We start from the raw sequence: 25,891 nt of genomic DNA on the forward strand, positions 1-25,891 counted from the left end.
GGCTGCAATTATTTGGTTGTAATTTTGGGTAGAGCAGACATTTCCATATGTTTTTGTTAGCTGCATGTGCGACATAACTCCACCAGTCCTACCGATGATATCATTTATGAAGATTATACCTTTTTTAAACATTTGTCAAAAAATAAAGGTTTTTTGTCAATTAGTATATTTGAATTTAACCACAATATTTGTTGCATTATTTGTTCTGTCGTTTCTGGAGGATTAAATTGAAATTGCAACCAACTTTCTATGGCTTGTTTTAGAAATAGTGATATTTGGGAGATTATTTCCTTTTCAAATAACTGAAAGTGAGAGGTTGTAATTTGAATAAAGGGAAAAAGGCCTTTCTTGAACATTGGGTGAGATAATCTTACTAATTTGCTTGAGAACCAGTTCGGATTTAAGTATAACTTTTGTATGACTGAAGCTTTTAGTGATAGGTCTAATGCATTAATATTTAATAATTTCTGTCCTCCGAATTCATATTCATTATATAAATATGCCCTTTTAATTTTGTCTGGCTTGCCGTTCCAAATAAAATTGAATATTTTTTTCTCATATAATTTAAAAATCTGTTCGCTAGGCGTAGGCAAGACCATAAGCAAATAGGTAAACAGGGATAATACTAAAGAGTTAATCAGGGTGATTTTTCCACAAATTGACAGCTATTTTCCTTTCCATGGTAGTAAGATCTTATCTATTTTTGCTAACTTTCTATTAAAATGTATTGAAGTGAGATCATTTATTTCCTTTGGGATATGTATTCCGAGTATATCCACATCACCATCAGACCATTTTATTGGTAAACTACATGGTAATGTAAAAATTGTATTTTTTAGTGATCCAATACGTAATATAGTACATTTGTCATAATTTGGTTGTAATCCAGAGAGGTTAGAAAATATATCTAAATCCTCTATGAGGCAGTGGAGGGATTCTAGTTGTGGATTTAAAAGAAAACATGAATCATCAGCGTACAATGACACCTTTGTTTTTAAACCCTGTATTTCTAATCCTCTGATATTATTATTGGATCTGATTTTAATAGCTAACATCTCGATGGCCACAATAAATAGATATGCCGATGGTGGACAACCTTGTTTCACTCCTCTTGACAGTTTAAAACTTTCGGAGAAATAGCCATTATTTACTATTTTACACCTAGGGTTACTATACATGATTTTGACCCATTTTATAAGAGATTCTCCAAAATTGAAATGCTCCAGGCATTTATATATAAACCCCAGTCGAACTTTATCAAATGCCTTTTCGAAGTCTACTATGAATAGCAGGCCTGGTTTCCCATATTTTCCATAGTGTTCTATTGTTTCCAATACTTGCCTTATATTATCTCCAATGTATCTTCCATGTAAAAAGCCTGTCTGATTAGAATGAATAATATCCGACAATACCTTTTAAATTCTATGCGCTATACATTTTGGTAGGATTTTTGCATCACAACACTGAAGTGTAAGGGGCCTCCAATTTTGTAAATGGACTGGATCTTTATATTTTCCACTTGTATCCTGTTTCAGTAATAATGAGATCAGACCTTCTTCTTGAGTGTCAGATAATCTACCATTTACATAGGAGTGGTTAAAACATGCTAATAACGGTCCTCTTAGTATATCAAAAAAGGTTTTTCCGGACTTAAAGTCTTTAATTGCATCCAGAAGTTCCTCCTGCTAACCACTGCTATTTTTTGGTGGTGACAATAGTGGCAGTATATTTTTTCAAAATGTTCAGATACATCAGTGTCCTGAAACCTGCCATATCTATTCATTAATGAATGTATCATTATTAGAAATGACTAATTATCAAAGTATTGCTTGTAGATAGAAAAATGCTTATTACAAATATTTGAGTACTGACCAGACCAGTTTAAAAAGCAGTATCAGTATATCAATAACAGGTTTCTAAACACTACTAAATCAATCCTGATGATGACATGATTAAGAAAAAGAATGACTGAATCATGAATAATAATGAATGAGAAAGTTATAGAGGCTACAACAAAACATGCTAACCTCTCACCATTACCAATAACAGAGGGGGTATGATCCTTGTGCCTCTGTAACTTTCTCATTCATCATCATTCATGATTCATTCATGATTATTCATAATCATGGTAGCATCCACATGAATGTAGAAGTGTTCAGAAACATCTTCTATTCTTACTGACAATACAAGTGAAGTGACTCCAAAATGACAGGACATTATTCACCATTCAGTTTCTATTGGGAAAAACATAATCTATAACAAAACCAAGACAAACTGCAAATGTATTCAACACGTTTGTAGAATCACAAGCTTGATGTAATCACTGCAGGTAAGGAATATGGGACCAAATACTAAACTTATGACTACTTTAATACAATATAAGTGAATATGTCCAAATTATTAAGACTTTTTCAAATGGGAGAACTAGATACGTAAAGTGCTTCATTTCATTTTTAAACAGTAACACAGATATGTATGAAAATACTCTCAAATAAAAGGTGACATTATATACTGTCACCTAATATGAAACATTCTATCTCAAATCCAAAATGCTGGAGCATAGCACCAAATGTAAAACTGTAAGCTTCACTGTCTAAACACATATGGTGTGGACTATGTGTGCCTGGTAAACACATGTGGATCTGGTGAACAGTAATCACTTGTTGACCAACTACAGGAATACTGACCTCAGAGTCTCCAGTTTACAGTGGGGATTCCCCAGGACAGCAGAGAGCAGCTTCACTCCTGAATCCTTCAGGTCATTGTTACTCAGATCCAGCTCTCTCAGGTGTGAGGGGTTTGACTTCAGAGCTGAGACCAGAGAAGCACAGCCTTCCTCTGTGACTAGACAGCGTGACAGCCTGCAAAAGTACAATCATATTAAAATCACACTGCTATTCTTTGGTGTGAAAATATATTCTTTCAACAATTTCAGATACATCAGAGTCCTGAAACCTGCCATATCTATTCATATATGTATATATACACACTACTACCAGTCAAAAGTTTGAACACACCTACACATTCAAGGGTTTTTCTTTATTTTTACTATTTTTTACATTGTAGAATAATAGTGAAGACATCAAAACTATGATACAGTGGGGAAAAAAAGTATTTAGTCAGCCACCAACTGTGCAAGTTCTCCCACTTAAAAAGATGAGAGAGGCCTGTAATTTTCATCATAGGTACACGTCAACTATGACAGACAAAATGAGAAAAAAAATCCAGAAAATCACATTGTAGGATTTTTAATGAATTTATTTGCAAATTATGGTGGAAAATAAGAATTTGGTCACCTACAAACAAGCAAGATTTCTGGCTCTCACAGACCTGTAACGTCTTCTTTAAGAGGCTCCTCTGTCCTCCACTCGTTACCTGTATTAATGGCACCTGTTTGAACTTGTTATCAGTATAAAAGACACCTGTCCACATCCTCAAACAGTCATACTCCAAACTCCACTATGGCCAAGACCAAAGAGCTGTCAAAGGACACCAGAAACAAAATTGTAGACCTGCACCAGGCTGGGAAGACTGAATCTGCAATAGGTAAGCAGCTTGGTTTGAAGAAATCAACTGTGGGAGCAATTATTAGGAAATGGAAGACATACAAGGCCACTGATAATCTCCCTCGATCTGGGGCTCCACGCAAGATCTCACCCCGTGGGGTCAAAATGATCACAAGAACTGTGAGCAAAAATCCCAGAACCACACAGGGGGACCTAGTGAATGACCTGCAGAGAGCTGGGACCAAAGTAACAAAGCCTACCATCAGTAACACACTACGCCGCCAGGGACTCAAATCCTGCAGTGCGAGACGTGTCCCCCTGCTTAAGCCAGGCCCGTCTGAAGTTTGCTAGAGTGCATTTGGATGATCCAGAAGAGGATTGGGAGAATGTCATATGGTCAGATGAAACCAAAATAGAACTTTTTGGTAAAAACTCAACTCGTCGTGTTTGGAGGACAAAGAATGCTGAGTTGCATCCAAAGAACACCATACCTACAGTGAAGCATGGGGGTGGAAACATCATGCTTTGGGGCTGTTTTTCTGCAAAGGGACCAGGTCGTCTGATCCGTGTAAAGGAAAGAATGAATGGGGCCATGTATCGTGAGATTTTGAGTGAAAACCTCCTTCCATCAGCAAGGGCATTGAAGATGAAACGTGGCTGGGTCTTTCAGCATGACAATGATCCCAAACACACCGCCGGGCAACGAAGGAATGGCTTCGTAAGAAGCATTTCAAGGTCCTGGAGTGGCCTAGCCAGTCTCCAGATCTCAACCCCATAGAAAATCTTTGGAGGGAGCTGAAAGTCCGTGTTGCCCAGCGACAGCCCCAAAACATCACTGCTCTAGAGGAGATCTGCATGCATGAATGGGCCAAAATACCAGCAACAGTGTGTGAAAACCTTGTGAAGACTTACAGAAAACGTTTGACCTGTGTCATTGCCAACAAAGGGTATATAACAAAGTATTGAGAAACTTTTGTTATTGACCAAATACTTATTTTCCACCATAATTTGCAAATCAATTCATTAAAATCCTACAATGTGATTTTCTGGAATTTATTTTCTCAATTTGTCTGTTATAGTTGACGTGTACCTATGATGAAAAGTACAGGCCTCTCTCATCTTTTTAAGTGGGAGAACATGCACAATTGGTGGCTGACTAAATACTTTTTTTCCCCACTGTATAACACATATGGAATCATGTAGTAACCAAAAAAGTTAAATTAATCCAAATATATTTTATATTTGAGATTCTTCAAACAGCCACCCTTTGCCTTGATGACAGCATTGCACACTCTTGGCATTCTCTCAACCAGCTTCATGAGGTAGTCACCTGGAATGCATTTCAATTAACAGGTGTGCCTTCTTAAAAGTTAATTTGTTGAATTTATTTCCTTCTTAATGTGTTTGAGCCAATCAGTTGTGTTGTGACAAGGTAGGGGTGGTATACAAAAGATAGCCCTATTTGGCAAAAGACCAAGTCCATATTATGGCAAGAACATCTCAAATAAGCAAAGAGAAATGACAGTCCATCATTACTTTAAGACATGACGGCCAGTCAATACGGAACATTTCAACAACTTTGAAAGTTTCTTCAAGTGCAGCCGCAAAAAACATCAAGCGCTATGATGAAACTGGCTCTCATGAGGACCGCCACAGGAATGGACGACCCAAAGTTACCTCTGCAGCAGAGGATACGTTCATCAGAGTTACCAGCCTCAGAAATTGCAGCCCAAATAAATTCTTCACAGAGTTCAAGTCACAGCTCAACATCAACTGTTCAGAGGTGACTGTGTGAATCAGGCTTTCATGGTTGAATTGCTGCAAAGAAACCACTACTAAAGGACACCAATAAGAAGAAGAGACCTGCTTGGGCCAAGAATCACGAGCAATGGACATTAGACCGGTGGAAATTTGTCCTTTGGCCTGGAGTCCAAATTTAAGATTTTTGGTTCCAACCGCCGTGTTTTTGTGAGAAGCGGTGTGGGTGAACGGATGATCTCGGCATGTGTAGTTCCCACCGTAAAGCATGGAGGAGGAGGTGTTATGGTGTGGGGGTGCTTTGCTGGTGACACTGTCTGTGATTTATTTAGAATTCAAGGCACACTTAACCAGCATGGCTACCACAGCATTCTGCAGCAATACACCATCCCATCTAATTTGGGCTTAGTGGTACTATCATTTGTTTTTCAACAGGAAAATGACCCAACACACTTCCAGACTGTGTAAGGAGAGGGATTGAGTGCTGCATCAGATGACCTGGCCTCCATAATCACCCGACCTCAACCCAACTGAGATGGTTTGGGATGAGTCGGACGGCAGAGTGAAGGAAAAGCAGCCAACAAGTGCTCAGCATATGTGGGAACTGTATTCCAGGTGAAGCTGGTTGAGAGAATGCCAAGAGTGTGCAAAGCTGTCATCAAGACAAAGGGTGGCTATTTGAAGAATTTCAAATATAAAATATATTTTCATTTGTTTAACACTTTTTTGGTTACTACATTATTCCATATTTGTTATTCCATAGTTTTGATGTCTTCACTGTTATTTCACAATGGAAAAAATAAAGACAAACCCTTGAATGAGTAGGTGTGTCCAAACTTTTGACTGGTACTGTATATACATGAATTAATGTATCATTATTAACAGTAGATAACATGTTTCTAAACACTACTAAATTAATCCTTGTGTGTGTATGTGTCCAATGAGTGTGTGTTCATTGAGTGATACAGGAATACTGACCTCAGAGTCTCCAGTTTACAGTGGGGATTCCCCAGTCCAGCAGAGAACAGCTTCACTCCTGAATCCTTCAGGTCATTGTTACTCAGATCCAGCTCTCTCAGGAGTGAGGGGTTTGACTTCAGAGCTGAGACCAGAGAAGCACATCCTTCCTCTGTGAATAGACAGCCTGACAGCCTGTAAAGAGTCAAATCATATTAAAACCACACTGCTATTCTTTGGTGTTGAGTAATTTTTTTTCTGTGAGTAGATAACATGTTTCTAAACACTACTGAATGAATCCTAATGATGCCATGATTGAGAAAGATCATGAATGAATCATGAATAATAATGAGTGAGAAAGTTACAGAGGCTACAACAAAACATGCTAACCTCTCACCATTAACATCAAATAAAAGGTGACATTCTATAATGAAACATTCAATCTGAAATCCAAAATGCTGGAGCATAGCACCAAATTTAAAACTGTAAGCTTCACTGTCCAAACACATATGGTGTGGACTATGTGTGTCTGGTAAACACATGTGGATCTGGTGAACAGTTATCACTTGTTGACCAACTACAGGAATACTGACCTCAGAGTCTCCAGTTTACAGTGGGGATTCCCCAGGACAGCAGAGAGCAGCTTCACTCCTGTATCCTTCATGACATTGTTACTCAGATCCAGCTCTCTCAGGTGTGAGGGGTTTGACTTCAGAGCTGAGACCAGAGAAGCACAGCCTTTCTCTGTGAGTCCACAGAATGACAGCCTGCAAAGAGATCATCATGATTTCACAAACACACTGTTAATTTAACACCAGTAGTGTAGAAGGACAATGGCAGATGCATTTGGTTTATTCTCTTAAACAACATATAGATTAATCTTCAATCTCCTAGAATTGTATGGTCATATTGTTATACTAATGTGAACATCAATGCATTGATTCAGTAAGTTTTTCAATATAATATAATATATTATATACATATTATAATATATATTTTTCTCTAAACTGAATATTTCTTCCTGATGATTACTACTTAAATGTCATTTTATGTACTCACAGAGCAGCTCTGGAGGCTTTGACCACTGGCAGCAGCCTCAGAAGACCTTCCTCTGATCTGGAGTATTTATTCAGGTCAAACACATCCAGCTCCTTTTCTGAAGTCAGCAACACAAAGACCAGAGCTGACCACTGTGCAGGTGACAGTTCTTCTTCTGAGAGACTTCCTGATCTCAGGTATCTTTGGATCTCCTCCACTAGAGAATGGTCATTCAGTTCATTCAGACAGTGGAACAGATTGATGCACCTCTCTGGAGAGGGATCCTCCCTGATCTTCTCCTTGATATACTTGACTGTTTCTTTATGGCTCTGTGAGCTGCTTCTTGTCTTTGTCAGTAGACCTCGTAAGTGCTTCTGATTGGACTCCAGTGAGAGGCCCAGAAGGAAGCGGAGGAACAGGTCCATGTTTCCCGTTTCACTTTGTAAGGCTTCATCCACAGCACTCTTGTAGACATTAACTTCAGTAACTTGAGGTTCGGCCATTAGATTCTCATTGTTGTTGAAGAATGAGAGGAACACAAATACAGCAGCCAGAAACTCCTGAATGCTCAGATGCACGAAGCAGTACACCTTTTTCTGGTACAGCCCACATTCCTCTTTAAAGAGCTGTGTGCACAATCCTGAGTACACTGAGGCTTCATTGACATCAATGCCAGCCTCTTTCAGGTCTTCTTCATAGAAAATCAGATTGCCATTCACAAGCTGTTGAAAAGCCAGTTTTCCCAGTGACAGAATGCTCTCTTTATTCCAGTGTGGACCTGTCTCTTCTTTCCCAAGATACTTTTCATTCTTCTGTTTGGTATGAAACTCCACAAGGTGTGTGTACATCTCAGTCAGAGTCTTGGGCATCTCTTCTGTCTTGTCTGTGCTCAACATGTGTTCAAAGACTATTGCAGAAATCCAACAGAAGACTGGAATGTGGCACATGATGTGGAGGCTCCTTGATGTCTTTATGTGTGAGATGATTCTGCTGGCCAGGTCCTCATCACTGAATCTCTTCCTGAAGTACTCCTCCTTCTGTGGGTCATTGAACCCTCGTACCTCTGTCACCTGGTCAACACACCCTGAAGGGATCTTATTGGCTGCTGCAGGTCGGGTAGTTATCCAGAGGAGAGCAGAGGGAAGCAGATTTCCCTTGATGAGATTTGTCAGCAGAACATCCACTGAGGTTGACTTTGTGACGTCACAACAGATCTTGTTCTTCTGGAAGTCTAGGGGCAGTCGGCACTCATCCAGACCATCAAAGATGAACAGAACTTTGTACTTGTCGTAGTTGGAGATTCTTGATTCTTTGGTTTCCATTGAGAAGTGATTGAGAAGTTCAATCAAAGTGTGTTTTTCCTTTTTCATCAAATTCAGCTCCCGGAAAGGGAATGAAAATACAAATTGGACATCCTGATTTGCTTTTCCTTCAGCCCAGTCCAGAATGAACTTCTGCACAGAGACTGTTTTTCCAATGCCAGCGACTCCCTTTGTCAGCACAGTTCTGATAAGTTTGCCTTGTCCAGTTAAGGGTCTGAAGATGTCGTTACATTTGACTGCAGTCTCTGGTCTTGCTTGTTTCCTGGTTGTTGTCTCAATCTGTCTCAGCTCATGTTCATTATTGACCTCTCCTGTTCCACCCTCTGTGATGTAGAGCTCTGTGTAGATCTTATTGAGAAGTGTTGGGTTTCCTTGTTTAGCGATCCCCTCAAATACACATTGAAACTTCTTCTTTAGATTAGATTTGAGTTCACGTTGAAGAATCACAGCACGCTCATCTGAATCTAGAAATAACACAGAGCATATTAATATTACGTCTGTTTTAATGCCTACAGTATTCTAGGACTCTTATAACATTTTAAATGATAATACTTTATTCTCTTAACTGACTGTATAAATGTATAAATGTTTTCATAATGCATTACAGACTGGTGTGACTGATTATATTATTATGATCTCTCTCTCTCTCTCTCTCTCTCTCTCTCTCTCTCTCTCTCTCTCTCTCTCTCTCTCTCTCTCTCTCTCTCTCTCTCTCTCTCTCTCTCTCTCTCTCAACTCAACACAACACATCCCTGCTGCTACTTGATGAGGTCACTAGGTGTTGTGTGAAGGCTGCTACAATATCACTGAGTTACACAGCTACTTTAGCTGTACTTTAGCTACAGCTTTTAAATGTTCTAAAACAGCATTCAACATGAGGCAGACAGCTCTTACTTTTCTCCAGTGTGTCAGCAAGCTCCTTCTGGTTCATTTTCCTCAGGACGTGCAGTGTGATCTTCAGAGCCCCCTCTCTGGCACTGCTCTCCTGCTTCCCATCTTCAGCGTCCACCACTTCCTTATCCTGCTTCTGACTCTCAAAGCCTTCTGGGAGTTCTGGACTAAGAATCCTCTTGAACATCTTCAGCTCGTTCTTCACAAATGTCATAATATTCTCTTCAAGCAACTGAAATAAATCAAGTAAATAAGTTAAGCAAGAGACTAAATGCTTTCTCATTAACACATGAATGAATGATTGACAGATCAACTTTACTTGAGGTAAACAAAAACAAATGTACATAACAGGACCACATACACTGAATATGGAGGCCAGGTCTGTTTGATGACTCTGGGAAGACTGACCACTGAGAATCTCTGACTCTGATCTCTCCTGTTGGTTTCTGGGGACAAAACATGAGATTACATCTCCTCATCCAGGGAGTGCACACACACACACACACACACACACACACACACACACACACACACACACACACACACACACACAGGGAGGGAATGTTGTGTTTGTTTAATATTGTTTCAGGACTATGAAAATGGAAAAAAGGATTAGCCTATGGATTATGAAAACAACAAAAATAAATGGTAAAATGACTAGAGACAGTGTTGTTTAACTCACTGACCATGACCCATGAGTTCTTCTTACCTTTGTTCACTAGAAAAGTCTCCCTCTCTAAAGTTTAGAGGTTGATTCATAGACTTGTCACTCTTCATGGACACACAGCTGGGTACAGGGGAGGCTGGTCTCTCCTTCTTGATTGGACTTCAACACAACAGAGACAAACATTACATCTCTCATCTACTCTGAGCTCAGATGGGGAAACATATGAAGAGTTTCATTCTAAAACGCAATTTTCAGAAATGTTGGTAAATTAGCTTATATTCTTTAAAGAAATTATGAAAGAGATTGGTGTGTTTTTTCACTATCTAATCATGGCATGGGGTTGTTCAATGACAGACATGTATTTGTTTAAAATCTATCACTTGATGGTTTCATTTCAGACAAATAATGTGTTTCTTTTGTAAAATGCTATATATCTGCCTCACTCTCAGAGAAATCAGAAGTTTTGCTAGGTTTTACACAGTAATAAATGTAACAAATAACTACATTTGTAATAAAGTACTGTACACATGTACAACATTCAATACAGTAATATGAGATCTGTATGTAAAACATTTACATTTGACATTTTAGTCATTTAGCAGATGTTCTTATCCAGGACTGGTTTCCCAAAAGCATCTTAAGGCTAAGTTCATTGTTAGAATCTTCCTAGGAGCATCATAGATGCTTTTTTGCCCTTCCGCATGACTTTATACACAGAAGATCTCCAGTAAACATAGAATTACATGGTTTATCCGTCTCTTTGTGACCGCAGATAAATTCAGAACAAAGTTGAGTACAAATACAAAGTTGCCAATGTCTTTGCAATTGATTCAAACAAGGGACGTATACAAATGTGTTTCAAATGAAAACCGAAATGACTGCATTAAAATATAAACAGCAGGCTATAGGCCTATTTCAATCATATTGAAATATATTTCATGTTCAATTAATTGAGTTCTATTTTGCTACTTGTAGACTACGGTCTGTAATTTGTCTCAATATATTTCATGATGTGTAGCCTAACATGTGAACAATGATGTGCCAAATCTGTGATTTAGAATAAGCCGCCTCAATACTTGCAGCCGCAGGTAGTAATATCTCTTAGGAGCTGATCTGTCATCAGTATTGTGAAATAATTATAATGTTAAGGAAAGATTTTAATGGAGAAAACTGATCTGAGAGCAGCGGTCCCCTTCTTTTGATCCTATCAGTATCGATACATGCTCCACCGGACGTGATACCTTGTCATTCTGCTGATCCAGTTTCTGCTATGGAACTCTGACCTGTTCACCGGACGTGTGACCTTGTCCCGAACCTGCTGTTTCGCCCCTCTCTCTCTCTCCCTCTCCTTATCTCTCTCTACAACACCTGCTGTCTCGACCTCTGAATGCTCGACTATGAAAAGCCAAATGACATTTACTCCTGAGGTGCTGACGTGTTGCACCCTCTATAACCACAGTGATTATTATTTGACCCTGCTGGTCATCTATTAACATTTGAACATCTTGAAGAACGATCTGGCCCTAATGGCCATTTCCTCTTATAATCTCCCCCCAGCACAGCCAGAAGAGAACTGGCCACCCCTCAGAGCCTGGTTCCTCTCTAGGTTTCTTCCTAGGTTCCTGCCTTTCTAGGGAGTTTTTCCTAGCCACCGTGCTTCTACATCTGCATTGCTTGCTCTTTGGGGTTTTAGACTGGGTTTCTATATAAGCACTTGATGACAACTGCTGATGTAGAAAATGTCTTCTGGGAACGCATATGAAGCAGACCAGGCCAGGGTTTGGGGTTTAAGAAGTCAATGAGAGGTAAAAATGACTTCCTTGGTTGTTAATTTTGAAAATGTTCTGTCTTAAGTAGTTTAACAAACGGACACATTTTTATGTTAGTCATAAACAACTTTATATCGAAAAAGTGCCTTTGATTTGACGGCCTGCACATGTGCAGTTCGGCACAAGACGACCATTAGACCCAATGACGTACAGTGGGGAGAACAAGTATTTCATACACTGCCGATTTTGCAGGTTTTCCTACTTACAAAGCATGTAGAGGTCTGTAATTTCTATCATAGGTACACTTCAACTGTGAGAGACGGAATCTAAAACAAAAATCCAGAAAATCACATTGTATGATTTTTAAGTAATTCCTTTGCATTTTATTGCATGACATAAGTATTTGATCACCTACCAACAAGTAAGAATTCCGTCTCTCACAGACCTGTTAGTTTTTCTTTAAGAAGCCCTCCTGTTCTCCACTCATTACCTGTATTAACTGCACCTGTTTGAACTCGTTACCTGTATAAAAGACACCTGTCCACACACTCAATCAAACAGACTCCAACCTCTCCACAATGGCCAAGACCAGAGAGCTGTGTAAGGACATCAGGGATAAAATTATAGACCTGCACAAGGCTGGGATGGGCTACAGGACAATAGGCAAGCAGCTTGGTGAGAAGGCAACAACTGTTGGCGCAATTATTAGAAAATGGAAGAAGTTCAAGATGACGGTCAATCACCTTCGGTCTGGGGCTCCATGCAAGATCTCACCTCGTGGGGCATCAATGATCATGAGGACGGTGAGGGATCAGCCCAGAACTACACGGCAGGACCTGGTCAATGACTTGAAGAGAGCTGGGACCACAGTCTCAAAGAAAACCACTAGTAACACACTACGCCGTCATGGATTTAAATCCTGCAGCGCACGCAAGGTCCCCTTGCTCAAGCCAGCGCATGTCCAGGCCCGTCTGAAGTTTGCCAATGACCATCTGGATGATCCAGAGGAGGAATGGGAGAAGGTCATGTGGTCTGATGAGACAAAAATAGAGCTTTTTGGTCTAAACTCCACTCGCCGTGTTTGGAGGAAGAAGAAGGATGAGTACAACCCCAAGAACACCATCCCAACCGTGAAGCATGGAGGTGGAAACATCATTCTTTGGGGATGCTTTTCTGCAAAGGGGACAGGACGACTGCACCGTATTGAGGTGAGGATGGATGGGGCCTTGTATCGCGAGATCTTGGCCAACAACCTCCTTCCCTCAGTAAGAGCATTGAAGATGGGTCGTGGCTGGGTCTTCCAGCATGACAACAACCCGAAACACACAGCCAGGGCAACTAAGAAGCATCTCAAGGTCCTGGAGTGGCCTAGCCAGTCTCCAGACCGAACCCAATAGAAAATCTTTGGAGGGAGCTGAAAGTCCGTATTGCCCAGCGACAGCCCCGAAACCTGAAGAATCTGGAGAAGGTCTGTATGGAGGAGTGGGCCAAAATCCCTGCTGCAGTGTGCGCAAACCTGGTCAAGACCTACAGGAAACGTATTATCTCTGTAATTGCAAACAAAGGTTTCTGTACCAAATATTAAGTTCTGCTTTTCTGATGTATCAAATACTTATGTCATGCAATAAAATGCAAATTAATTACTTAAAAATCATACAATGTGATTTTCTGGATTTTTGTTTTAGATTCCGTCTCTCATAGTTGAAGTGTACCTATGATAACAATTACAGACCTCTACATGCTTTGTAAGTAGGAAAACCTGCCAAATCGGCAGTGTATCAAATACTTGTTCTCCCCACGGTATTTCTTCGCATGAGCTTCAAATGAAATCAAATTGTATTTCTCACATGCGCCGAATACAACAGTGGTACACTTTACCGTGAAATGCTTACTTACGAGCCCTTTCCCAACAATGCAGAGTTAAAAAGTCACAAAAATTATCTAAATAAAAAAGGAAATAGTAACATAATAAAATAACAATAAGGTAGTTGAGGTAATTTAGGAAATATGTACATGTACGTAGGGGTAAAATGACTAGGCAATCAGGATAGAGATTACATCTCCTCATCCAGGGAGTGCACACACTCACTGACACACACAGACACTCACTGACAGACACACACACACACACACACACACACACACACACACACACACACACACAGGGAATGTTGTGTTTGTTTAATATTGTTTCAGGACTATGAAAATGGAAAAAAGGTTTAGCCTATGGATTATGAAAACAACAAAAATAAATGGTAAAATGGGAGAGGAGAAATGACTAGAGACAGTGTTGTTTAAGTCACTGACCATGACCCATGAGTTCTTCTTACCTATGTTCAGTAGAAAAGTCTCCCTCTCTAAACCATATAGGATGTTCCATAGACTGGTCACTCTTCATGGACACACAGCTGGGTACAGGGGAGGCTGGTCTCTCCTGCTTGATTGGGCTTCAACACAACAGAGACAAACATTACGTCTCTGATCTACTCTGAGCTCAGATGGGAACTAAACATAAGAAGAGTTTCATTCTAAAACGCTATATATCCATTTTCAGAAATGTACAGGGGAGGCAACAACAATCACCCCATTATACCCATTTGGTTTGTAACTCAGTGAACCTGCTCAGCATTCGCTCAATTTGATGCCTACGAACGAAGACTTCGATGCATATCAAATTATCAAATTACACAGCAGCCTTTTAGAAACAACAAGTCCTCAAATAAAAGGTTATTTCTTAATAAAAAAATGTATTCTGGCTGTTTAAATCACCCACATCTTGAAAAAGAGGACAGGGACATGCGTTTTATTTAGATTGTACACTTTTTTCTTAAAACAAATATGGTTAACCATGACCAGAAAATGTTTAATGTTTAATGGCTATCCGCCAGCCATCGCCTCTTAAACTGTGTCTCACCTCACTATAGGTGACCACAACGTGTAATCAGGTGAACAGTGAGTGCGCTCACCAAGTAGCTGTAACCTTGTTAATAATAAGTTACCTGAGGTAAACATACAGGGTTAATGCTCACCAAGTAGCCGTAACCTTGTTAATAATAAGTTACCTGAGGTAAACCTACAGGGTTAACGCTCACCAAGTAGCCGTAACCTTTGTGGGGTTATATTTTCTCATAATTGGATCTGTATGTGATGAATAGCTTAGAAAAAATGCATTGGTGATTAAACATAAAAGGTTTGTACTGTACTGATATAAATTGTTTCACATAACAAGATGTGATTCATGTGAGGTACATTAGGGGGTAGGATGAGATAAGAACTTGTGTCTCAAAATACTAGACTACACTGCCTCTATTGTGATCTGTGAACTGTCCAAGGACGTGTACTGCAAAAGTGCTGACTTTCTGGATAAGTTGCAAAACAACTAGACACCTGGCAACAGTGGAGCGCCAAGGGGCTGGGACCAGCCGGTGCGCCAACGGATAGGCTGAATAAGTCTAAACCACGCTCAGTCTCTACTCTGATTGGCCAGCAGGGAGCGGGAACTATCTCTGTCAGAGTATTTGAAGAAGAACCTGTAACAATGGATCAGTTCTCTGTCTGCCCTGCGTGGTATTTCAGTGAGCCCGTATACGAACCATCATACTTATCATACATACATTTAGCATATAATACATTTAGCTTGGATTGAATATCTCTTGATTTTCTCTTATTCCAATACCAGATTTGAATTACGCAATTTCTAACACCTTGTTAATAATAAGTTACCTGAGGTAAACCTACAGGGTTAACGCTCACCAAGTAGCCGTAACCTTGTTAATAATAAGTTACCTGAGGTAAACCTACAGGGTTAACGCTCACCAAGTAGCCGTAACCTTGTTAATAATAAGTTACCTGAGGTAAACCTACAGGGTTAACGCTCATCAAGTAGACGTAACCTTGTTAATAATAAGTTACCTGAGGTAAACCTACAGGGTTAACGCTCACCAAGTAGGAGTAACCTTGTTAATAATAAGTTACCTGAGGTAAACCTACAGGGTTAACGCTCACCAAGTAGCCGTAACCTTGTTAATAATAAGTTACCTGAGGTAAACCTACAGGGGTAACGCAGGCAGGTCTCATTGATAACAATAGTGAAGCTGGCATTGTGACGCAGAACAATGGGCTGGGAATAGAACGTTCTGAAGGCGAGTCGGTGTCACGGAGCTCAGTAGAACTAATAGGAGCTGGTAGGGTGAAAAATGACCAAACATCAGGCCTGTTTTTTCGCGATTACTTCATAACCAGGGACAGAAGGTAATATTATGAAACAAGGCTCCATGGCAGATAAAATTAACTACTTTTATCAGAAAAAAAACTTTGTAAAAAATTGAGGCGCCCCGAAAATAATATTCAAAAGTTCAGTCCTTGGACACAGAGGGGTTAAACATTAAAGTTACCGTCCATCTAGTGAAGAGAGGAGAACCGGACAGAGGGAGCGTAGGCCAGCATCCGTCAACGAGAGAGGGAGAAGCCCTCCACGGTATTTAACAGGTGGAAGAAACAACCAGGGAGCTAAATAAATAATAAATAATATAGATATGTCTTGTGCTTTTGGCAATGATTTATGTATAATAATTATGTATAAGTGATACCATGTATGTCTGCATAGATTAACTCATGCTTATTTCTGAAGATTAACTCAGGTTTTCGCCCAGCGGCTAAGGAGTTGGAGCAGTGGCAGGAGTTGGACCTATGGCAGAAAGGTGGCTGGTTCGAATCCCGGGCCGGGCGCTGGAAAAAACGGGCGGGCTTGATCTGACCACTGGAAGGCTGCTGGGTTCACATCCTCAAAACAATCACCTTTTGTTGATCAGAACTCTAGAGGTTCTTCTTCACTGAACCCCAAAATATATATATAACTTTTAGTGGTTCCATATATTAAGGAAGTGATAGAAGCATTTCTGGTTCTATAAGGAACCTTCTTTTCTAAGTGTATAATGAACACGCTTTTCTTTTGATTATTTAATTACCTACATCATGTTTTTTCAAGTTAGCCCTTTGGAGCGCAACATCACGTTGTAAAAAAATTATCCTAAATTGGCCATGGCTATAAATTGGGCAATTGAAGGCATCTAGGGCGAAATATGTGTTCGATGAAAATGAACATTGTATGCAATGTAGTAGGCAACATTATTGGCAAGGGACTTGATGCCTACCATGTCAAAGCTATTTAGAGTTGTTAAACGGGTGTGAAGAGTGTGTTGGTATAACGGTAATATTGTCAAAATTCCGCTTGTAACAACCATCAGAATTGGTTAAAGAAATATGCATTCCATTATATTATGCAATAATGAAGAGTAGGCAAAGTGTTCGTGTCGTGAAAATTCTATCAAATGTCTTCCATTGCAACGAGTCCAGTCAGGGTGCTGCAGAACCCCTGCAGTACCTCCACTGACCCCGGATTGAGAACTCCTGATTTAGCAGATGCTCTAATCCAGAGCGATTTACAGTAAGTGCATTCATCTTAAAATAGCTATTTATTTTGTAAATAAAATTAATAAATTCTTCATAAAATTGTCATCTCACCTCTTAGCGTTGGTGTCATGTTCCCCAGAGAGACGCATTTTAGAGGCAGGGACCCCCTCCTCTCTCTCTCCAGAGAGACTCATTTTAGAGGCAGGGCCCCCCTCCTCTCTCTCCCCAGAGAGACTCATTTTAGAGGCAGGGACCCCCTCCTCTCTCTCCCCAGAGAGACTCATTTTAGAGGCAGGGTCCCCCTCCTCTCTCTCTCCAGAGAGACTCATTTTAGACCACTGACCCCTAAACAGAGAGGCAGCATGTTGGTTGTGGTGAACACAGTGACAACTCATTCTAGAATGTCAATTGTTCTCTTTTACTCATGATCTCTTAGAAATAAAACATTTGCTAACAGACATATCCAAACAGTCGGGTGATTTAATTTAATCACATGAACATTGTTACGTTCCTCAACAATAAATAAAACATTGTCTCTCAAACAGAAGAAGGAACTAACAAAGAGTCATAAACAACAACCAAAACGAAACAGGTGGTTTTAGGAGGGGTTCTGAAAGACACTCATGGGGGTGTCCACTAGTGGTGGGAATCAGAGGCTTTCTGAACGCTTTGGGGCTTTCACCAAATTGTGCCGAAAATGCCATTGATAGATTTGAGTGCTAATAAACAACATTTAGTTAGAATGTGGGGTTCGCTTTTTGCCTCCAGGTTCACTATGTTTTGAAAAACGATGCATATGTGACTTTCAACGTGGCACCGTCATAGGATGCCATCTTTCCAACAAGTCAGTTCGTCAAATTCCTGCCCTGCTAGAGCTGCATGTTTGTTGATTTATGTAATGGCATATATTTTAATGCTTTATGTAATGTATTTGATCTATTGAAATATAATTTTGATATAGTTTAAAATTTAGTTTCATGGTGATTTATTATGTTTTCCAGAATCTCCAACCAAACTCTGAGATCAGTCTCTCCAGTACCCAGTCATCTGTCCATGAAGAGTGACATCTCTATGGATCATCCTATACATTTTAGTGATAAATCAGGGACCTTTGACCACAGGTAAGTTACTGGTCAGAATTGATGATATTACTATTGAAGAGGAGAATCTTCTAGATCTGAAACCAGATGTATTTTGTGTATCTGAGCATATCATTTGTTGTTTATGTCATATATTTTAATACACTGAGTGTACAAAATTTTTCACAACATTTCCAACGGAGACCATCAGGTTGGTAAGTCATCATACTGTAGCTCAAACCTACTGTGATGACGACCTAACTTTATAATAGTTTGTAGCCTACCTAGCAGAATCTGCCCATATTTCTTTCAAAATCAACACATTTATCTGTCTTCTAATGCAGTGGTGTAAAGTACATAAGTAAAAATACTTTAAAGTATCTGTACTTTACTATTTATATTTTTAACAACTTTTACTTTTACTTCACTACATTCATAAAGAAAATGATGTACTTTTTACTCCATACATTTTCCCTGACACCCAAAAGTACTCCTTACAATCAGAAAATGGTCAAATTCGCACTTATCAAGAGAACATCCCTGGTCATCCCTACTGCCTCTGATCTGGCGGACTCACTAAACACAAATGCTTTTTTTACATGATGTCTGAGTGTTGGAATGTGACCCTGGCTATCCGTAAATGAAAATAACAAGAAAATTGTGCCGTCTGGTTTGCTTAATATAAGACATTTTAATTTTAATTATTCCTACTTTACTTTTACTTTTGATACTTAAGTATATTTTAGCAATTACATTTACTTTTGATACTTAAGTATATTTAAAACCAAATACTTTTAGACTTGTACTCAAGTAGTCTTTTACTGGGTGCCTTTCACTTTTACTTGAGTCATTTTCTATTAAGGTATCTTTACTTTTTCCACCACTGTTCTAATGTTCCCGAGACATATGTGCCACAGTTTGAACAGACATTTTGTAACTGCGTAGGCTACAAAGTCACTTTCAATTTCAAATAATGAAATAAAGTTATAACAGTGACTGGGTAAATTAGTTTTGCATTGACCGGCTCCCCGGTTGAGCAGAGTTTGCACGTTTTAGAGCATTCCATTGGTCATTGAATTAAATGTCCACCAGGTTTAGCTGTGCTTTTTTCCCTCCAAAATGTGAATTACTGTAGGCCTATAATAATTGTAAACAGGCATACAAATCCAAAAGGTTTAAATTTGAGAATGTTCATTTGTATGCCTCAAATATTCAACTGTCTTAAATTATCTGATGATTAGTTGAATCAGGTGTGTAAATGCTGGGCAAGAACAAAAGGATTGAGAAACCCTGAGATAAACATAAAACCCTATCATTTAAAAGCTCCTCCACCATCTTTACCAGACGTTTGACTGATAACATGTGATAACACTTTGAAAACTGCTGTCTGTCAGCAACTAAGCTCAAGTAGCAGTTCTACTAACTAGTACTATCTCATTCCAGGTATTCATTCTCTTACTCTGTCCATTAGAATAGATTATTATTCAGAAATACTCACTTTATTTTTTGTTCTCTCCATATAGCGTTTTCTGCTCAGTAGTCTTAAAACGGATCCTTTACAAAAGAACAACTTTACTTTCTGTTTCAGCTCAACCGTCTCCCCTTCCTGATAATAAAGTGTTTTATTGGTATCTTCCACTAGATGGCAGTAAACCCCTGCTGTAACTAGACTACGACTATGTGTTCGGTTTCATACATGCAGTTTCCCAGAGGAGGAGTGCTGATCTAGGATCAGGTCCCCCCTGTCCATCTAATCTGTTTCATTATGATCTAAAAGGAAAAACTGATCCCAGATCAGTACTCCTACTCTTTATGAATACTGTCACAGGTGACTCCTCAAGACGAGGCTCATGATTTAAAAGTTATATTATTTAAGAATCAATTAACATCATTAAATGAACTGCTTTTCCATGAACAGATCTGTGATGTCTTAACTTAAAGGTGCTATATAGACCTTATGGTTATTTAAATGGGGTTGAACATTCATCCCATCAGATTGTGTAACAGATTTTATGAGTTCAGAAAAATACTGACTTGGAAGCATCTCTCTGACCTCACCCTGCTGAAACACACCCACATAACTACAGTTATATGCTTGTCAGGTTTTATGTTTGTTGCATCATGTAATGGCATATATTTTAATGCTTTATGTAATGTATTTTATCTATTGAAACATAATTTTGATATATTTAAAAATGTAGTTTCTTGGTCATTTATTATGTTTTCCAGAATCTCCAACCAAACTCTGAGATCAGTCTCTCCAGTACCCAGTCATCTGTCCATGAAGAGTGACTTCTCTATGGAACGTCCTATACATTTTAGTGATAAATCAGGGTCCTTTGACCCCAGGTAAATTACTGGTCAGAATTGATGATATTACTATTGAAGAGGAGAATCTTCTAGATCTGAAACCAGATGTATTTTGTGTATCTGAGCATATCATTTGTTGTTTATGTCATGTATTTTAATACACTGAGTGTACAACATTTTCCACAACATTTCCAACGGAGACCATCAGGTTGGTAAGTCATCATACTGTAGCTCAAACCTACTGTGATGACGACCTAACTTTATAATAGTTCGTAGCCTACCTAGCAGAATCTGCCCGTCTTTCTTTCAAAATCAACACATTTATCTGTCTTCTAATGCAGTGGTGTAAAGTACTTAAGTAAAAATACTTTAAAGTACTACTTAGGTCGTTTTTTTGGGGGTATCTGTACTTTACTATTTATATTTTTAACAACTTTTACTTTTACTTCACTACATTCATAAAGAAAATGATGTACTTTTTACTCCATACATTTTCCCTGACACCCAAAAGTACTCCTTACATTCAGAAAATTGTCAAATTCGCACTTATCAAGAGAACATCGCTGGTCATCCCTACTGCCTCTGATCTGGCAGACTCACTAAACACAAATGTCTGAACATTATGTCTGAGTGTTGGAATGTGACCCTGGCTATCAGTAAATGAAAATAACAAGAAAATTGTTCCGTCTGGTTTGCTTAATATAAGACATTTTAATTTGAATTATTCCTACTTTACTTTTACTTTTGATACTTAAGTATATTTTAGCAATTACATTTACTTTTGATACTTAAGTATATTTAAAACCAAATACTTTTATACTTTTACTGAAGTAGTATTTTACTGGGTGCCTTTCACTTTTACTTGAGTCATTTTCTATTAAGGTATTTTTACTTTTTCTACCACTGTTCTAATGTTCCATATGCGCCACAGTTTGAACAGACATTTTGTAACTGCGTAGGCTACAAAGTCACTTTCAATTTCAAATAATGAAATAAAGTTATAACAGTGACTGGGTAAATTAGTTTTGCATTGACCGGCTCCCCGGTTGAGCAGAGTTTGCATGTTTTAGAGCATTCCATTGGTCATTAAATTAAATGTCCACCAGGTTTAGCTGTGCTTTTTTCCCTCCAAAATGTGAATTACTGTAGGCCTATAATAATTGTAAACAGGCCTACAAATCCAAAAGGTTTTAATTTGAGAATGTTCATTTGTATGCCTCAAATATTAAATTGTCTTAAAATATCTGATGATTAGTTAAATCAGGTGTGTAAATGCTGGGCAAGAACAAAATTATTGAGAAACCCTGAGATAAACATAAAACCCTATCATTTAAAAGCTCCTCCACCATCTTTACCAGACGTTTGACTGATAACATGAGATAACACTTTGAAAACTGCTGTCTGTCAGCAACTAAGCTCAATTAGCAGTTATACTAACTAGTACTATCTCATTCCAGGTATTCATTCTCTTACTCTGTCCATAAGAATACACTATTATTCAGAAATACTCACTTTATTTTTTTGTTCTCTCCATATAGTGTTTTCTGCCCAGTCGTCTTAAAATGGATCCTGTACAAAAGAACAACTTTACTTTCTGTTTCAGCTCAACCGTCTCCCCACCCTGATAATAAAGTGTTTTATTGGTATCTTCCACTAGATGGCAGTAAACACCTGCTGTAACTAGACTACGACTATGTGTTCGGTTTCATACATGCAGTTTCTCAGAGGAGGAGTGCTGATCTAGGATCAGGTCCCCCCTGTCCATTTAATCTGTTTCATTATGATCTAAAAGGAAAAACTGATCCCAGATCAGTACTCCTACTCTTTATGAATACTGTCACAGGTGACTCCTCAAGATGAGGCTCATGATTTATAAGTTATATTCTTTAAGAATCAATTAATATCATTAATTGAACTGCTTTGCCATGAACAGATCTGTGATGTCTTAACTTAAAGGTACTATATAAACCATATGGTTATTTAAATGGGGTTGAACATTCATCCCATCAGATTGTGTAAAGGATTTTATGAGTTCAGAAAAATACTGACTTGGAAGCATCTCTCTGACCTCACCCTGCTGAAACACACCCACATAGCTACAGTTATATGCTTTTCTGTTTTTACCCACTTTTACAGCCAATGTGTGCACTGGCATCCATATGAATCAGTGGAAAATACAGACTAGTTAGCCATCTCCCAATAGATGGACCCCACGCAGAACTTTCAGCAATGCAGCATCTTCAGTAAGCGAGTATTCCAGACACTCTCTTCTTATGAACCAGTTGCTATTAAATGAAGGTTTTTTGGACAGAAAACCTGCGGCTACGGTAGGATTCTAGGCTAATCTGGGCTGGCACCTCTGTTCCAAGATAGTCAGGAACAGTCGGAGGTGGAGGGGGCTGTGGAGCCATTATCCTGGCGGTGCTTGTGGAAGGGTGGGTAGGCTCTGCACACGGAGCTAACTGGAGCTCGGCAGCATCATCACTGTTGGGCTTGCCAGCTGGCCTCGCTGGTTTGATGATGCTGCTGCTGCTCATCACTCTCCTTTGGCTTTGTTTGGCTACTTTTTGTCCCATTGTCTGAAGAAGCCTATTGTGGTGAAACATCAGGAGTACGTTTTTTTTTTTAGAAACTTTTAAATGAGCCACATGGATGCTAACTGGGACCTTTTTATTTTGGTATTTTGGGGAAAAATAAATGTACACCAACAGTGGACAATTCCCAGCAAAAGCATGGAGCTCCAACTCTCTAGTGGAGAATAGAGGGAGTTTTCCCCTTGGAGAATCCAGAGTGGCTCACTGAAGAAAAACATATTGGAGAATAACAACAATCTCAATCTGAAGCTTTAAAAAAATAAGGGGAATTCCTCTGAAAATCAGGAACACCATTCTTCCTCCTGCCCCACCTATTGTCCCTGTATGAATATTAGTTGGCATCTAATTGAAGAACATACTGCTTTATAGATCCCAGCCTGACAAACAATTGTTTGGGCCTTACTTTGAGCACTTTGCACTGTGCCTCCATTGAGTCTCCATGTGTCAAGCAGTACAGAGAAAACGCCCTCTAGATGACAGCAGAGGCCTGCTCTTGGATCTACCCTGTCTAACCACCAGTTTAGTGACCTTGTTCCATCAATATGTCCATACTACTTCACAACCGATTTGAGGTCTTGACCAGCAATGTCCCATTGGGCTCAACCAAGCCGAGAGTGAGGTTCTAGAAAGAGGACTGACTTTCATACCAACTCCTAAACAGGTGGACTGCGGGGAGCTCCGGAGGGATCTACACTTCTATCATAGAAGATTGAAGATATTAGATCATTTTGATTATGAAACAGATTTTCCTCATATACTATTTCCAAACCCCTCACATTGGGAACCTCAGTTGGAGTCAGTGTCAGAAACTATACAGACTGTTATACGTAGGGATGTGGCTTCCTTTTCACAATTCAGAACCCGACCTGTATATCAGCTTAACCTTACACATTTTTCAAAAAATCAAGCTCTAGAAACATTGAACATCAGAATATAGTGATTAAACCAGCAGATAAGGGGGCTCAGATTGTTGCAATGGATAAAGTGAATATCTTCTTGAAGCCAATAGCCAATAGGATAATGGTAAACACTATGTTCCATTGTCCCACTCAACACAACCGGAAAACACAAAGATTAATCCAGGAGATAGTGAGTAAACTATATGAGGATAAGTACATTACAGATAAACAGATGGTCTATCTTTTTGGGGCATATTCTCCAAGGCCTAGGCAGTTTTACTTACTGCCTAAAATACATATCTCCTGAGACGTTGGCGGTTCCCTACGGCTGACCAATAGTAAGTGATTGTGTCTCAGAATCTTCCTGTATTGCTGATTATATTGACTTTTATATCAACCCTCTATCCCAGAAACACCCCAGGTATGTTAAGGATAGTTATGAATGCAGGGTTTATTACTATTGTATTACTCTTTATATTAACTTAGCTACTGACTTGTTCTATTGTTGTTGTCAAGAGGTTAACCTGCTAGTCAGCATTTCATTGCACTGTTAACTCCATGTATATGACAAATAAACCAACTTGAACTTAGAAGGGAAGGGGGAGGGCAGCCAGAAAGGGAGGGGAAAAGATGGCCAGCTAAATTACAGTATGTGTCCTCAAATGTTATGTCATCTAAACATCTCACATTAGCAGGAAGAACTGACAAATGAAATTAATCATAGAGGTCTTATAACTTATTCCATTCTACAGGTCCAATGTTTTGTCTCCTGTCTCTTTATATTCATATACCCTGGGGGCTATGTAGCACATAGTGTTTAACATGATCCTATTGTCTATTGGTTTCAAGAAGATTTTCACTTTATCCATTACAACAATCTGAGCCCCCTTATCTGCTGGTTTAATCACCATATTCTGATTGCTGTTCAATGTTTTTAATTGATTTGTAAGGTTAAACAGATGTACAGGTCTGGTTCTGAATTGTGAAAAGGAGGCCACATCCCTACCTATAAGAGTCTGTATAGTTTATGATAAACTGGGTTATTTATTTTACATTGTTTAGCTGATATTGTGATGTAATAATTTGTGTAATTAGAGGGGGAGGGGCTTACCTCATTTGTCTGAGTCTCAAGATTCCCTGTGTCTACATTGATTGGTTGGGATGTATTGGTGGCCCTGATAAGAGCCTAATTGTCTTAACTTCCTACATAGACAATGGACAATATCATTGAGGACTACTTCCAGCGTGGATTCACCAACAACGAAATGTTATTATTGGAGGAATCACTCAACATAACAATACGTCTTCCGACAGAAGGAGTTCTAAGTAGGAATCATCTCTGGTGGGTTAAAAACAGAACAGATGAAGCAGAGGTGCTCTCCTTCATACACCAGCAGCTTCAAACATCAGGTCGACAACATGGCTACCGCTGGACGCACCAGAAATGTTGGATGGCCGGAATAGTTACCGACAGGGAAACTGTCCGTCAACTTCTGTGCCTTCAGGATGGTCAGGGTGTCAACCTGCGAGCAAGAAACCGCCTGAGAAACCGCCTTATGTTTGGCATGTGGGTGGTTACGACAAGTTAAAACCTTATGGAATATGTACCAGTGGATGCATCGACGGGTTTTCACCTAAAAGGATATGGCTAGAAGGCTACGAGACAAACAATGACAAACAATGATCCTG

The 25,891-nt window shown here is 39.2% G+C and overlaps 1 protein-coding gene across 1 annotated transcript in view; it reads right to left on the bottom strand.

The window, feature by feature from the left end:
• Positions 1–22,304, bottom strand: part of LOC311118053 (NLR family CARD domain-containing protein 3-like) — a gene marked incomplete at its 3' end in the record, with an annotated part of 23,842 nt that extends 1,538 nt beyond the window's left edge. The window contains exons 1-9 of the mRNA XM_084192928.1: positions 22,222–22,304; positions 17,432–17,665; positions 14,239–14,355; positions 10,182–10,298; positions 9,834–9,918; positions 9,476–9,704; positions 7,281–9,045; positions 6,829–6,988; positions 2,688–2,830 (exon numbers count right to left, since the gene is read on the bottom strand). Of these exons, the coding sequence (XP_084049054.1) occupies positions 2,688–2,830; positions 6,829–6,988; positions 7,281–9,045; positions 9,476–9,704; positions 9,834–9,918; positions 10,182–10,298; positions 14,239–14,355; positions 17,432–17,649 (2,834 nt within the window). The 5' untranslated portion in view covers positions 17,650–17,665; positions 22,222–22,304. The remainder of the gene's footprint in view (positions 1–2,687; positions 2,831–6,828; positions 6,989–7,280; positions 9,046–9,475; positions 9,705–9,833; positions 9,919–10,181; positions 10,299–14,238; positions 14,356–17,431; positions 17,666–22,221) is intronic.
• Positions 22,305–25,891: the final 3,587 nt, after the last annotated feature.

This window comes from Coregonus lavaretus (genome assembly GCF_964263955.1).
Source record: "Coregonus lavaretus genome assembly, contig: HAP1_SCAFFOLD_664, whole genome shotgun sequence".
Taxonomy (NCBI): Eukaryota; Metazoa; Chordata; class Actinopteri; order Salmoniformes; family Salmonidae; genus Coregonus; species Coregonus lavaretus.